Below are 13,529 nucleotides of genomic sequence, written 5' to 3' on the forward strand. Positions count from 1 at the left end.
ACTCGCCATAACAGCTGTGATTTTGAAGCAGAAAACACCTTCTTTTCTCTCTTTAAAAGCCAGGCCACACTTCCTTCCATAAGCCCACCCGTATAGCCTGTTCCACAAAGCCTTCTCTCGCAACCTCGGTCATCGTTCTCTCTGTGTTTGTATCCATGGCCACCCCTCCCCACAGCACCCTGTGTTCCCCAGGGTTGTTCAAAGCGCCGACTGAGCGGCAGCTACGTGTATCAGGGACCATGTGTTACGGAGACTTTCTCCGCTCTCTCCAGCAGCTGAAGACGCACAATCTCCTGCTTGCTTGGGTGGGAATAGCCGTGAGGAGGGAGGACCCTAAGGACTCAGAGAGCGCAGCTCGGCTCAGCTCCTGTTTCCCGGGAGCCGCACAGACCGGCCAGCACAGCCCAGGCCCACGCCCCTCAGCCACCAGCGGAGGCCCGGGCACTCACTCCGCACGTCGATCCGGACTCTCCCGCTCCGGACGGCTTTGGGTGCCGCTGCCCGAGCCTCACACCAGTAGGACCCGGAGTCCTTCCTCGTCAGGGCAGGGATCCGCAGCTCCGGGGAGTGGGTCCAGCGCAGCCCCAGGGCGGAGCCATCTTTGAAGAAGCAGAACTGGACTCCCACCTTCTGCAGAGGGTGTGGGGTCCTACAGGCCAGCTTCATGGAGTTCCCCTCGATGGGCTGAGGAGGGCTGACTGTCAAAAACAGCCCTAGAGAGAAGGATTAAACACACATTCCAGGGCACTGGCATTCAAAGTCACTGTATTCTTAGCATTTGAAACAAGCCTGAGAGCCTGCCCTAGCCAGCTTGGCTCAGTGGATAGAGCGGCAGCCTGTGGATTGAAGGGTCCCGGGTTTGATTCCGGTCAAGGGTACATGCCTGGGGTGCAGGCTTGCTCCCCAGTAGTGGGTGGGCAGAAGGCAGCCGATCGATCATCGATATTTCTATCTCTCCCTCTCCCTTCCTCTCTGAAATCAATAAAAATAAGAAAAGAGTGAGAACAGCCAACTGGACACACAGATCACATCACCACCCACAAGTGGGCTTTCCTTTGCCATGTGCTCACCCCCAGCACACCCGCCTTTGTGGCATCGCCTCCTGCCACAAGGCAACCCTTACCTTTGTCTCGGTTCTTACTCACTGAGGTGTCTATCCATGAACTGGAGACAGTGCAGGGACCCTGACAGCCGGCATTGCAGCCGGCATTGGGGAAGACAAAGCTTGAAGCCCTCGGAAAAGTGAACACATTTCACCCATCCTTGTTGTAGGCCTTAGTGGTTATTTTCTTGTTTCCTTTCCCCTGACATCTCAGACTCTCTCTTTCAAAGACAGAATACAAAACCTGGAGGATCTGGGAAAGACTTCGAGAAACTCGATTCCTTCTTTACTGATTCTCTTTTGCCCTTTTTATTGTAATGAAAGAAGCAGGCATGCACTTGCTTAAAAAATGTCCTCAATCCACACGTCTACACAGCCTGTGTTCTGAGGCTTTTTGTTTGTTTACTTTTTTCATATGTATTTATGTCTGTTCGTTTGTGGGGGGTTTTTTCTTTCCTTTTCTTCCTTTTCTTTTCTTTTCTTTTCTTTTCTTTTCTTTTCTTTTCTTTTCTTTTCTTTTCTTGTGAGACTTCTTTATGAGCCCCTCTAGAAGCCATGCTTACAAGGAGAAAATTTAATCCATATCTTGAGCCTCAGGAGTGTATGTTTTTGCCTTAGGAGCTTTCTCCTGGATGAATTAAAGATGGTTATATTTGTATTCTGCTTTCACCTCATCTCCTTATGGTGAGGAAAGAAAGAGGTATTTCTTAGGAAAATGCTTAAAATTTCCCAAATAGTAGAGGCTCTGGGGGTTGAATAAACAAACCCCTGAATGGCCAGTGCTCTCGGGATTCTGATGTTTCCTGGGCTGCTGCATCTTGAATCCACCAGATAAAAACGCCAGGTGTCCCAGATCCCCCAAGGGGTATTTCTGGTTTGATATCTGATATCTGTAAAAGACATGTAATATGTCTTTCCCCTGGAATGCTGTACCTTGGGACTTGGAGAATACCAGATCCAGAATGATGCGACAAGAGTTGCCCTGTGCTGCGGGGTGGAATGCCCTGCACAGTGGAGTCACTTTGTCTCCTTGGATAACTGCAGTCCCGAGAGGCCTGAGGAGCAGCACAGATGTAGGGTCTGAGCAGCAAAGGGAAGAACAAAGGTACCTGGGCACCCGTAGGCCACTTTTCTGAATGAGTCTGGGTTGAGGATGGAGTAGGACATCAGAAAGCGCAGTTTTCAAGGGTTTGAAGCTCAATCTTACAGCTTGGAGCTTATTTCAAATTAGAGGCCCAGTGCATGAATTCGTGCACGGGTGGGGTCCCTTGGCCTGGCCCACGATCAGGGCCATCTTGCCCAGTCCCGATCAGGGCCTGTCAGGATCCGCCAGGGGGAAGGACCACAGGAGGTTGGCGATGGGAGCGCACTACCACCAGGGGCAGTCCCTGTGTTGAGCATCTGCCTCCTGGTGGTCAGTGTGCCTCGTAGCTGCTGGCCGGTCATCCAGTTGCTTAGGCTTTTATACATATAGATAATCCTCAGGCGCAGAGGCTCCATGGGAAATTCCTCGTGGCAGAAACTTTCATCACCCTGGGTGTGGCTTAGGCTAGGACTAGGCACGTGTGTGCCTTCACGGAGTGAAAACGGGACCAAGAACAAGACACCGTGGCATTAACCAGGCATGAGTTTGATTGGACAAACACCAGGCGAGGGGCCCAGCCGGAGGAGTCGGCTCTGAGTATCTCTCCTCATAGGAACCCTAACCTGGGGTTCCCTCGCTGCACGTGCAGCCTGTGCTCCTGATGGGACAGCACAGCCTCTTTTAACTCTGTGCTCAGTATTTTATAGACAAAAAAGGAAGTTCTGACACATATTAGATTATACACACTTCAGTGAAATATTTCTTCTTGGGGAGATGGCCTCCTCTCTCCATCTGGTAAAGGTAAGACTTTAAGTGAGGATCAGAACAATGAAGCAAGTTTGCAGAAATCAGAGTCCAGGAGAGAAACCACGCTGGGTAACTGCTGAGGCAGCCTCAGAGCTAACACTGGGAAGGAGTCGCAGCACGTGGCCCCCGGGCTGGCTGTAAGGTGTTCTCCAGGGTATGTGACTCCTCTCTCGCTCCTGGTGTAACACCAGCTGAGGAACACACTGGGGCCTCAGAGCCCCTGAGGCTGCGAGGGCAGAGATGCTTCTAAAATCAGTCTTTGAGGGTGGGTGGCTGGGTGGGGGGTAATCAACCAAAGACCTCATATGCATATATGCATAACCCATGAACACATACAGTGGGGTGGTGAGGGCTGGGGTGGGGGGCGGGGGCAGGCTGGAGGGAGTCAATGGGGGGAGAAGGAGACATATGTAATACTTTCCACAATAAAGAATTCTGAAGACAATTGTTATAAAAATAAATTTAAAAAAATAAAATCAATCTTGGACACCCATGACTTCGGTGTGCAAGCAGCATATCCCTCCCTAAGCTGGGACTTCCCAGGGGAAACAAGACTGTGGTTTTGAGGTGAGACCAACACCTGCTCCCCAAGCTGAACATGCAAATACCAGGTACAGAAACAAATGTGAACACAGCAGCCTAGGCCCGAATGAGCCTCGGCTATTTATACACCTCGGTAGCTGTCACCAGATGTCAGACATCCACCCACTGGCCTCAGGGGTTGGCCCACATGTCAAGGTACCCACAGACCATAAAGAAGAAAGGGGCCCTGACCGGTTTGGCTCAGTGGATAGAGCATCAGCCTGCGGACTCAAGGGTCCCAGGTTCGATTCTGGTCAAGGGCATGTACCTTGGTTGTGGGCACATGCCCAGTAGGGAGTGTGCAGGAGGCAGCTGATCAATGTTTCTCTCTCACTGATGTTTCTAACTCTCTATCCCTCTCCCTTCCTCTCTGTAAAAAATCAATAAAATATTTTGAAGAAGAAGAAGAAAGGGAAGTGCAACTCACCTGTTGGTTCACAGCGCTGAGCTGGGAGAGAATTCGGCAGAGGTCAGTGCAGAACACCAAATCCAAAACCCATGCCAAGTTTAATTTTCCAAAGAGCTTTCCCAACAACAAACCCTCCCTCCCTGCACGCGCCCCGCCCCCTGCCCCCACATCTTTCCCTTCCTCTTCCTTTACTCTTTCTCTCTTCCCTTTCTGCTCTTCTCTCCTCCCTTCCTTCTGATTTTTACCCTTCCTTCCTCCCTTCCTTTCTTCTTTCTCTCCATTCCTTTTCTCACATTCCATGTCACCCATAAGACACCTGCCCATAAACAGCACATAGTTCATTTTATGATTATAAAGCAACTTCCAAGAACTTCTCTCATTTATAATTACAAGATGGTGCCTTTGTTTTAGAACTACTTAGCAGCTCCCTTCTTCAAGACCCCCATTTCCAGGTGCCCCTCTCAAAGGCCCGGATGACCCAGCTCTAATGCTGCCTCGTGTAACAGTAGCCAGGATAGTGGAAGGCGCCTGCTCAGACCTGATAATCACTGAAACTGCACCTCCTGTGGGAAACCAGGCTCTCCAGCCCCATGGCATTGGTAAGAGGCTCTTCCTCTTACACGTTGTGTCACCCTGAGAAAAAGGTTCCATCTCTCTGTACGTTCCTTTGCTGAAGAAATGGAGACAATAACAGACTTGCCTCATAGAGTTTTGTGAGAATTAAATAAGTCGATAGCCATAAAATGCTTAGAATAGTGCCTAGAATTTATTTAACATTATCTCATTATTATTGTCATCTATTTTAAGCCCATGTTTAGTCTGAGATGCCTTCTTTTTTTTAGGTTAAATGTTTATTATTTAAGAAATTAGTTCCTCGGGTAGAAGAAAAAAAAGGATAAAGGCTTACATAAAAATCACATTTTCTTTATTCATCTATACAACAAATACTATATACGAAGCATTGTAGATGGAACTTATGTCACAGGAATAAAGATGAATGGTAGTCTTTGTTGTCAAAATTTTACATTTTAGTGGAAGAGAGCCAATTAAAAATAAATATATGGCATGATTTCAGAGAGTGATTAGTGCCATAAGGAAAATAAATCAGAGAAATAAGTTATTGATGATCTCATGATGGTCTTGACTATTTAGATAGATGTCAATCGAGGAGAAACCTAAATGAAATTAGAGTGAAAGCCTACTGAGTTCTTGGAAATGATCATTTCTGGAGGAGACGCAGCGCCTGCAAAGACGTTAAGAAGGCATAATCTCTCCCACGGTGGGATAAGAAGGCCAGTGCATCTGGAATTGACCAGGTGGACTGACAGTGGTTGATATTGGTGTGAGAGAAGTAAGCAGAAGCCAGTCGGGGGGATTTCTGGACTTGGTAATAGTTTGGGATTTTAATTTTAGACTAGAGGCCCGATGCACGAAATTCGTGCAAGAGTAGTCCTTCACAGCCTCGGCTGCCTCGATCCTCCCTTGCAGCCGCAGTGGCCCCGGCTTCATCCTGGAAGGACGTCCGAAAGGACATCCAGCCTAATTAGCATATTACGCTTTTATTATTATTATAGATATTATTGGGAGCTATGGTCAGTTCTGACTTAATTTGCATTTGTAAAATCACCCTTACACTGTGAGAAGAATAAAGTATAGACATACAGAGGAAGCAGGGAAAACACTAGTGGGAGTTTAATCTGAAAGAGTGACAATAATCATGGCCCAGGTTAAGTAGTACTGGTGCTGTGACGTGGCCAGATTTCAGTGTACATTTTGAAAAATACAAATTACTTATGGATCAGATATAAAGTGTAAGAGAAAGAGAGGAGTTAAGTATAACTCCTAGATTCTTGGCAATGGCAACTGGAAAAGTGGTGGGGATGTTTATGAAAATGGAGAAATCATGGGGAGAAATAGGTTATGCTTTTTAGTGGTGGTGATCACTTGGAAGAGCAAAGGATCTGTTTGGATATGTTGAGTTTAAGATACCTACCAGACAGTTGAATGGCAATTGAATACATGAATATTGTTCAAAGGAAAGATCACATTTGGAGAAATAAGGTTGATTTTAAGTATTTTAAGCTTGAAATAGCATATAAAGTGACCAAATTGTATAACTTGCAGAAGTGAGTAGAAATGGAAAAGAAAATTCTAGGTACCAGCCTTAAGAAAGTGAAACATTTTGAGATCAGTAAAGAAGCAGGTATTGAATTAAAATGAACAACATAATATAGTGTTCCAGAATCTAAGCAAAAATGTATATCCAGAAGACTGAGTGATCAACTGTCAGATACTCCTGAGAGGGTGAATAAGATGAGAAATGCAAATTGAATCCTGAATGGGTCAACATACAGGTGGTTGATATTAGCAAGAGTGGTTTAATGGTGTGGTGGGAATTAAAGGCTTATTTAAGTGAGTTTAAGAAAGAAGAAGAAGGAATTTTAAGGAGCTGGAATAGTTTAACAGGAATTAGAGAGGAGGGCGTATTTGACTATAAAGAGAGGGCTGAGGAAATTTTTGAAGTGATGAAATTTATTGAAGTTGTGGAAATGTTCTCTACTTTGTGCTGGAGGTCACATGACATTAAGTCTCTGTCAAACATCATAGACAGTGTGTTGAAAAAGTAAAGCTTACTCTAATGTAAATTAAAAATAAAATTTTAAAACAGGATGAGATGATATGAAGTTAAGATAGCAACTTATGGAAAAATGTATCAAGGGAGGCAGAGGCATGGTGGAGACATTGAGGAGTCACATTTCTATTATTTTCAGATGAGATATATTATGGGAATAACCCAGATGAAGAAACATTTTGAGGGGATCTGGCACCCAAGGCACAAGTGGAGAGTCCTGTCTTTGATAGGATGAAGAACAATATATTCATGATAGGGGAAGGAAAGAGGTGGGTGAATTGATATATATATATATATATATATATATATATATATATATATATAGCAATACCATGAGGACATGTTCTTCTGATTGCTTTTATTTTCTTAATGAAATATTAATCAAAATTATAAATTGGGACTAAGAAGGAAGAAATTTGAGAAGAAAGGAGAAGGTACCACATAGTGGTCATCAGGAATGGAAGAGCACTGATTGGGAAAGTGCAGGAGGATTGCGTGCTGCAGCTGACTATGGGTGGCCCTGCATGTACAGGGAGATAAGTGGGCAGGATTGTGCCTTTGGTATGAAGTCACATTCAGCTGCTCAGGCACAGGTGTGAAGCATGAAGAAAACTGTGTTAATCAGGAGACTGCTGTGGGGGAAGAGAGATGAAGGTATATGCAAAGGAGTATTGTGATGGACTACAGAGTCTAAGTTGACTACTGTGAGAAGAGAGAATGTAGAGCGTAGTGATTGACTATGGAAAAGTCATCCTGGGGAGCTGAAGACATGCTGGAGACAGAGCATTAGAGAACGTGAGCTGGAGACACAGTCTATTAGTTGTGTGGGGAAGGGGGGCTGATGCTGACAACAACGATTTTGGAAATAGGGTGGTTGTTGGCAATGTTCTAGGGATCGATGGTGGGAATGGAAGGTCATAAAAAGATAAAGAAAAACAATGTTTATAGTAAGAAGGGCAAAGAACTGAGAGACTGATTTGTTGCACTAACTATCTTTGTGGCTATTGAAAATACCAAAAAACAAAATCATCAATTAAAAGTAGAAAGACAGCCCGGCTGGTGTGGCTCACTGGTTGAGCATCAACCTATGAACCAGCAGGTCAAGGTTTGATTCCCAGTCAGGGCACACGCCCAGGTTGTAGGTTCGGTCCCCAGTGTGGGGCATGCAGGAGGCAGCCGATCGATTACTCTCTGTCATCATTGATGTTTCTAACCCTCTCTCTCCTTCTCCCTTCCTCTCTGAAATCAATAAAGAATATATAAAAATAAATAAAAGTAGAACGACAGACAGTGAACACATCCTATGAGATAAAAGCTAAAATGATAATTTCCTTTTTAAAAATCTGGCTTTCCTGTATCTACCACTTTCTGCCTGACTCCACCCTCCGTTGGAAGTAGAGATCTAAGCATCCCTGAGCATGGCCAGGCAGAATCTTGTCCTGGGAGTCCCACAGCTCTTCAGAAGACAGAGCCCCCGTGTGATGGAATCCCATACTCCGTTCTGCGTTGTCCTACTCACCACAGAGCAACAGCAAGAGCTTCAGCAGCATGAGGACAGGTCGGGGCTGTAATTTGAGATGCTCTCTCGCCAAAAAAAGCATTTACCTCAGAGTGAAGAGGTGGGTTCCTCAGCTGTTTGAGGAAGTCGGGACCGGAAGTCACCCTGCAGTGCAAGTTTACAAAAATAGCAGAAGAAACAAGAGTGCTCCAATGACCGGTTTCTATTTTCTGTTCTGTGGAGGCGAGAAGATGAAGGGGGCCCTGCCAGGCTTCAGTCAGGATGCCAAGGGCCGGCCGGGGACAGCATCTGATAATGACTTGCACGCGAGAACCTCCCGGAAGGCCAGGGACCAGCACACCATGTGGCCAGATTTGGACAAAACCAGAGCAAAATCCGACAAGCTCCACAAATAACAGATTGAAAGGGAACTAGTAATAGCAGCAGGCTCAAAAATATGTGGAGAAGAACTCCACTTTTTTAACCTTTTATTTGTTCATTTATATATTTTTTTTATTTATTTTCTTTCCTTACTATTTCTGTTTTATCTCTTATTTATCTCTCTTCTTTTCTTATCTATTTTTTCTCTTTCTCTTTTCTTTTTCTGTTGTTCTTTTATTTAATACTAGGGGCCCAGTGCACAAATTCGTGCACCATGAAAGGAACTGGGGGCCTCAAGGTTGTGGTGGGCACACGGGGCAGGACTCGGCCCACCCTCCATGCCCCCGCCTGGCCTCTCCCACCATGGCCCCCAGTCCCCTGTCTGCCAGCAGCCCTGCTCCCGCTGCCACTGCTCCCACGCACTGACAGCACCAGCCCTGCTCGCACCCGCTGATGGCGCAGAGCGATTGGGGCCAGCGCCATCAGCGGGTGCGAGTGGTGGCTGCTGCCCCGATCGCCCCTCAGGAGCAGGGGGAGGTGGAGAAGCCCTGAGGGGCGATCAGGGCCAGCAGCTGCCGCTCGCACCTGCTGATGTTGCAGAGCAATCGGGAACAGCGCCGGGCACCAGCAGTGGGTTCAAGCAGTGGCTCTCGTGCTGGCAGCGGGTGCAAGGGCCGGGTGGGACCGGGGTGCATGGGAGCAAAGAATTTTCAGTAACCACCAGAGGCTTGCCCCAATGACAGCAACCGGTGCCCCGCCTTGGTCGGGTGCCCCCCCCCTCACCTGCTCCACCATCCCGCCATGGCCAACACCCACCATGTTTCGCACGCCCCCTGGTGGTCAGCACATGTCATTGCGATCAGTTTAGTTGTTCTGCCATTTGGTCTATTTGCATGTTAGCCTTTTATTTTATTCATTATTATTACTGTTTTATATTATTATTATTATTATTATTATTATTCCACTCATTATCTTTATTTTCTTTTGTATTCTTATTCTGTTTTCCCACTTCCTTCTCTTCTTTCAAATTTCTTTTTTCATTTTTTTTTCTTCTTTAATTCTTTTGGTTTCTTATCTTTTAGTATCCATACATTTTTTCTTAATCTTTTTATGTTGTCTTTATTTTATTGTTGATGATGGTTTGGTGTTTTTGTGTTTTTTCTTGTGGGGGTGGTTTTAGTTTGCTTTTGTTTTCTCTTGATTTTTTTTTTTTCGGTCAACGTCTGTGTAACAGTTGGCATGAGGTGGTCGGGGTTGAACCTCACAGTCAGCCAGCACAAGGGCTACACCCACCTACTAATGGGACAACAGCAATCAACAGCCAATCACAACCCGAGGGCCCACATAACCCATGCAAAGGACATTTCTACAACACCCAGCTCAGAAGATCAAGGAGACTACACCACTGGGTCCCACAAGATAATCACTGCAGAAGGCCACCCCACCAAGACGGAGTCAGAGCAGACCTATCCATTACATAGAAACAAACAGAAATAAAAAGCAAAGAGGGGGAAACAAAGAAACAGACCAAAGAAGATACAGACAAAAAAGCTAAATGAATTGGAGGCAAGCAATTTATTAGCAACAGAGTATAAAGTAATGGTTTTAAGAATGATCAACAACATGAAAAGGGGCATAGAAACCATGAAAAACAACCAGTCAGAAATGAATAATGACATATCTGAAATAAAGAATACACTGGAAAGAATAATAGTAGCTTAGACAAAGCAGAGAATCAAATCAGCGAATTAGGAGACAAGGAAGAAAAAAAAATCACTCAAGCAGAGCGGCAAAAACAAAATATAATAAAAAATCATGAGGATAATTTAAGGGGACTTTGGGACAACATGAAACTTAACCACATCCACATCATATGGGTAGCCCAGGGAGAAGGAAGTAAGCAAGGTATAGAGAACCTGTTTGAAGAAATAATAACAGAAAACTTCCCTAACCTGGAGAAGAAAAAAGTCACACAAGAAAGAAGAAAGATCTCAAATTTTTAAAAATCTAACATTTTATCTTAATGATCTAGAAAAAAATTAAGCCCAAAGTCAAAAGAAGAAAGGGCATAATAAAAATTAGAGCAAAATTAAGTAAAATAGAGAACACAAAAACAATAGGAATAAATTCATTTAACAAAGACCTGGTTCTTTGAAATGATTAATAAAATTGACAAAATCTTGGCTAGACTCACTAAGGAGAGAAGAGAAAACAGCCAATAAACAAAATCAGAAATTAAAGAGAAGATACAAGACCCCACAGAAATACAAAAACTACACGAGAATATGACGAAAAGCTACATACCACCAAATTCAATGACCTAGAAGAAATGGACAAATTCTTAGACATCTATAGCCTTCCCAGATTGATTCATAAATAATTGGAAGGTCTAGCCCAGACCGGTTTGGCTCAATGGATAGAGCGTCAGCCTGCGGACTGAAGGGTCCCAGGTTCGATTCCGGTCAAGGGCATGTACCTTGGTTGCGGGCACATCCCTGGTAGGGGGTGTGCAGGAGGCAGTTGGTCAATGTTTCTCTCTCATCGATGTTTCTAGCTTTCTATCCCTCTCCCTTCCTCTCTGTAAAAAATCAATAAAATATATTTTTTAAAAAATAATAATAATTGGAAGGTCTAAATGGACCAGTAAACAGTAAGGAAACTGAAACAGTCATCAAAAACCTCCCCAAAAGTAAAAGTCCAGTACTAGATGGCTTCACACAACCATTCAAAAAAAAAAAAAAAAGAAAATGAATACCCACCCTTCACAAAATCTTCCAATATAATAGAGAAAATACTTCCTAACTTAATTTACAAGGTCAACCTTACCCTGCAGCGTAGTACTGACCAGACCCGACCCTGACTACAGATAATTAAAGCAACTGGACATGTTGGCAGTGCTGCCCGGGTGGAGTGAGAGTCATCTAGCTGAGTGGTGCTGAGAGGGGGCAGAAATGGCAAAGTACAGCCGTGTGAACACAGACAGGCAAGGGTGGCCCAATGGAAAAGCAGAGCTAGTAGGGGTTGTGATGCAGGCACCCAACCAGAGTCTGCTCTGACTGCAGGTAACCTAAGCAAGAAGACACACACGGGGCTGCCTGTGTGGCGTCAGGGGCTCGGCTGAGCGCCCCAGGAGCCTTCCTGGCCAGAAGGAAGCAGAACTAACAAGTGCGAAGGCCGGCACGTGCAGGCCTTTCTCACGGGGAGAGCAGGAAGAGCTGGCAGAGCACTGAGATGTTAGCACACAGAGAAACCCCACCCAGATGCAGCTCTGACACACAGTTAAAGCAAAACGGCTCCCCAAGAGTACACCAGGAAGCCCCATTTACATAAGGCAACCCGGCCCGATAAAAAAAGGCGAGGCAGTGTGCACACACCAGGCTCCCCCACCCGGAACTCACCCCTTTATTCCAGGTGACGCACCAGGCACCACACAAACCTGACTTCAGCCCTAGCTGGTTTGGCTCAGTGGATAGAGCGTCGGCCTGCAGACTGAAGGATCCCCGGTTTGATTTCAGTCCAGGGCACATGCCCGGGTTTGCAGGCTTGATCCCCAGTAGGGAGCGAGGCAGCCAATCAATGATTCTATCTTATCATTGATGTTTCTCTCTCTCTCCCTCTCCTCTCTGAAATCAATAAAAATATATTTTTAAAAAAAACCAAAAACCTGCCGAAACCGGTTTGGTCGGTCTGCGGACTGGGGGGGTCCTGGGTTCGATTCGGGTCAGGGGTATGTGCATTGGTTGCAGGCACATCGCCGGTGGGGGGTGTGCAGGAGGCAGCTGGTCGATGTTTCTCCCTCATCGATGTTTCTAGCTCTCTATCCCTCTCCCTTCCTCTCTGTAAAAAATCAATAAAATATATTTTAAAAAAAACAAAAAAAAACCTGACTTCAACTGGCCTCCACAACTATTCAACACACAGTCTACTCAGAAATGATCTTTGAAGACTGGGAGAGATACAACATACAGGAACAAACACAGAAAGTAAAATGAAATTGAGAGTCAGAAGAATATGTCCCAAATGAAGGAACAGGAAAAACTTTAGAGAAAAGCCCTAATATAATGAGACTAGAGGCCCGATGCATGAAATTCGTGCAAGAGTAGGCCTTGCTTTCCCCAGCTCCCAGCACCAGCTTCCCTGCAGCACCCGGGACCGGGGCTTCTCTCACAAAGGGAGGCCCTGCCCACCCGCCGCAGCCCACCGGTCAGTGGCCTGGGCCTCCCTCTGCGGGGCGATCATGGGGCAATGGCCAGGCCCCCAACCAAGCGCATTGCACCCGCCTGGCCTGGTGCCAGTGGGTGTCATAGCGTGGTCCCGGATGGTCGTCCGGATGGTCGTTCTGCTGTTTGGCCGTTTGGTTGATTTGCATATTATGCTTTTATTATATAGGATAAGTAATTTACCTGATCAAGAATTCAAAGAGGAGCCCTAGCCAGTTTGGCTTAGTGGATAGAGTGTTGGCCTGCAGACTGAAGGGTCCCAGGTTCAGTTCTGGTCAAGGGCAAATGCTTGGATTGTGGGCTTGATCCCCAGTAGGGGGCATGCAGGAGGCAGCCAATCAATGATTCTCTCTCATCATTGATATTTCTCTCTCTCTCTCTCTCTCTCTCTCTCCCTTCCTCTCTGAAATCAATAAAAATATATTTTAAAAAAAAAAAGAATTCAAAGAGCAGAGATCCAACATGGATGCTCCCAACACCAAACAGATTTGTGGCTGAACTGCAGGGCAACTGCGGTGAAAAAATAGTGGAAGTGAAACTGATGTAAAATATTGTGAACAGGAAACACAGAGAAAAGACAGAAAGAGACAGGAAGAGGGAGAGCCAACTCATACAGGTCCTCGATCCCCCTCAGAGCCAAGATCTGTGGGGGAAGCGAGAGCAGGTCAGAGCAGAAACATTCAAGGGGCAAGACCTGAGGCAGACCCAGTCTCCGAGCTTCAGAAGACCCGCCCACGGGACTGTTTGGGTGGCCGAAAGCCAGGCAGGGATAGTGACTGACATGAATTGCACCAGAGAACCTACTGGGAGGCCT

General features: G+C 45.8%; 1 protein-coding gene across 1 annotated transcript in view; it reads right to left on the minus strand.

Moving 5' to 3' along the window:
* The window catches only part of FCRL1 (Fc receptor like 1), a gene marked incomplete at both ends in the record, with an annotated part of 18,330 nt that extends 10,164 nt beyond the window's left edge, over positions 1–8,166 (minus strand). Inside the window, 3 exons of the mRNA XM_079760327.1 lie at positions 450–713; positions 4,003–4,023; positions 8,136–8,166. Coding sequence (XP_079616453.1) covers positions 450–713; positions 4,003–4,023; positions 8,136–8,166 — 316 coding nt within the window. The remainder of the gene's footprint in view (positions 1–449; positions 714–4,002; positions 4,024–8,135) is intronic.
* Between the last annotated feature and the right edge of the window lie 5,363 nt (positions 8,167–13,529).

The sequence above is a fragment of the Cnephaeus nilssonii genome, assembly GCF_951640355.1.
Source record: "Cnephaeus nilssonii genome assembly, chromosome: 21".
Classification (NCBI taxonomy): domain Eukaryota; kingdom Metazoa; phylum Chordata; class Mammalia; order Chiroptera; family Vespertilionidae; genus Cnephaeus; species Cnephaeus nilssonii.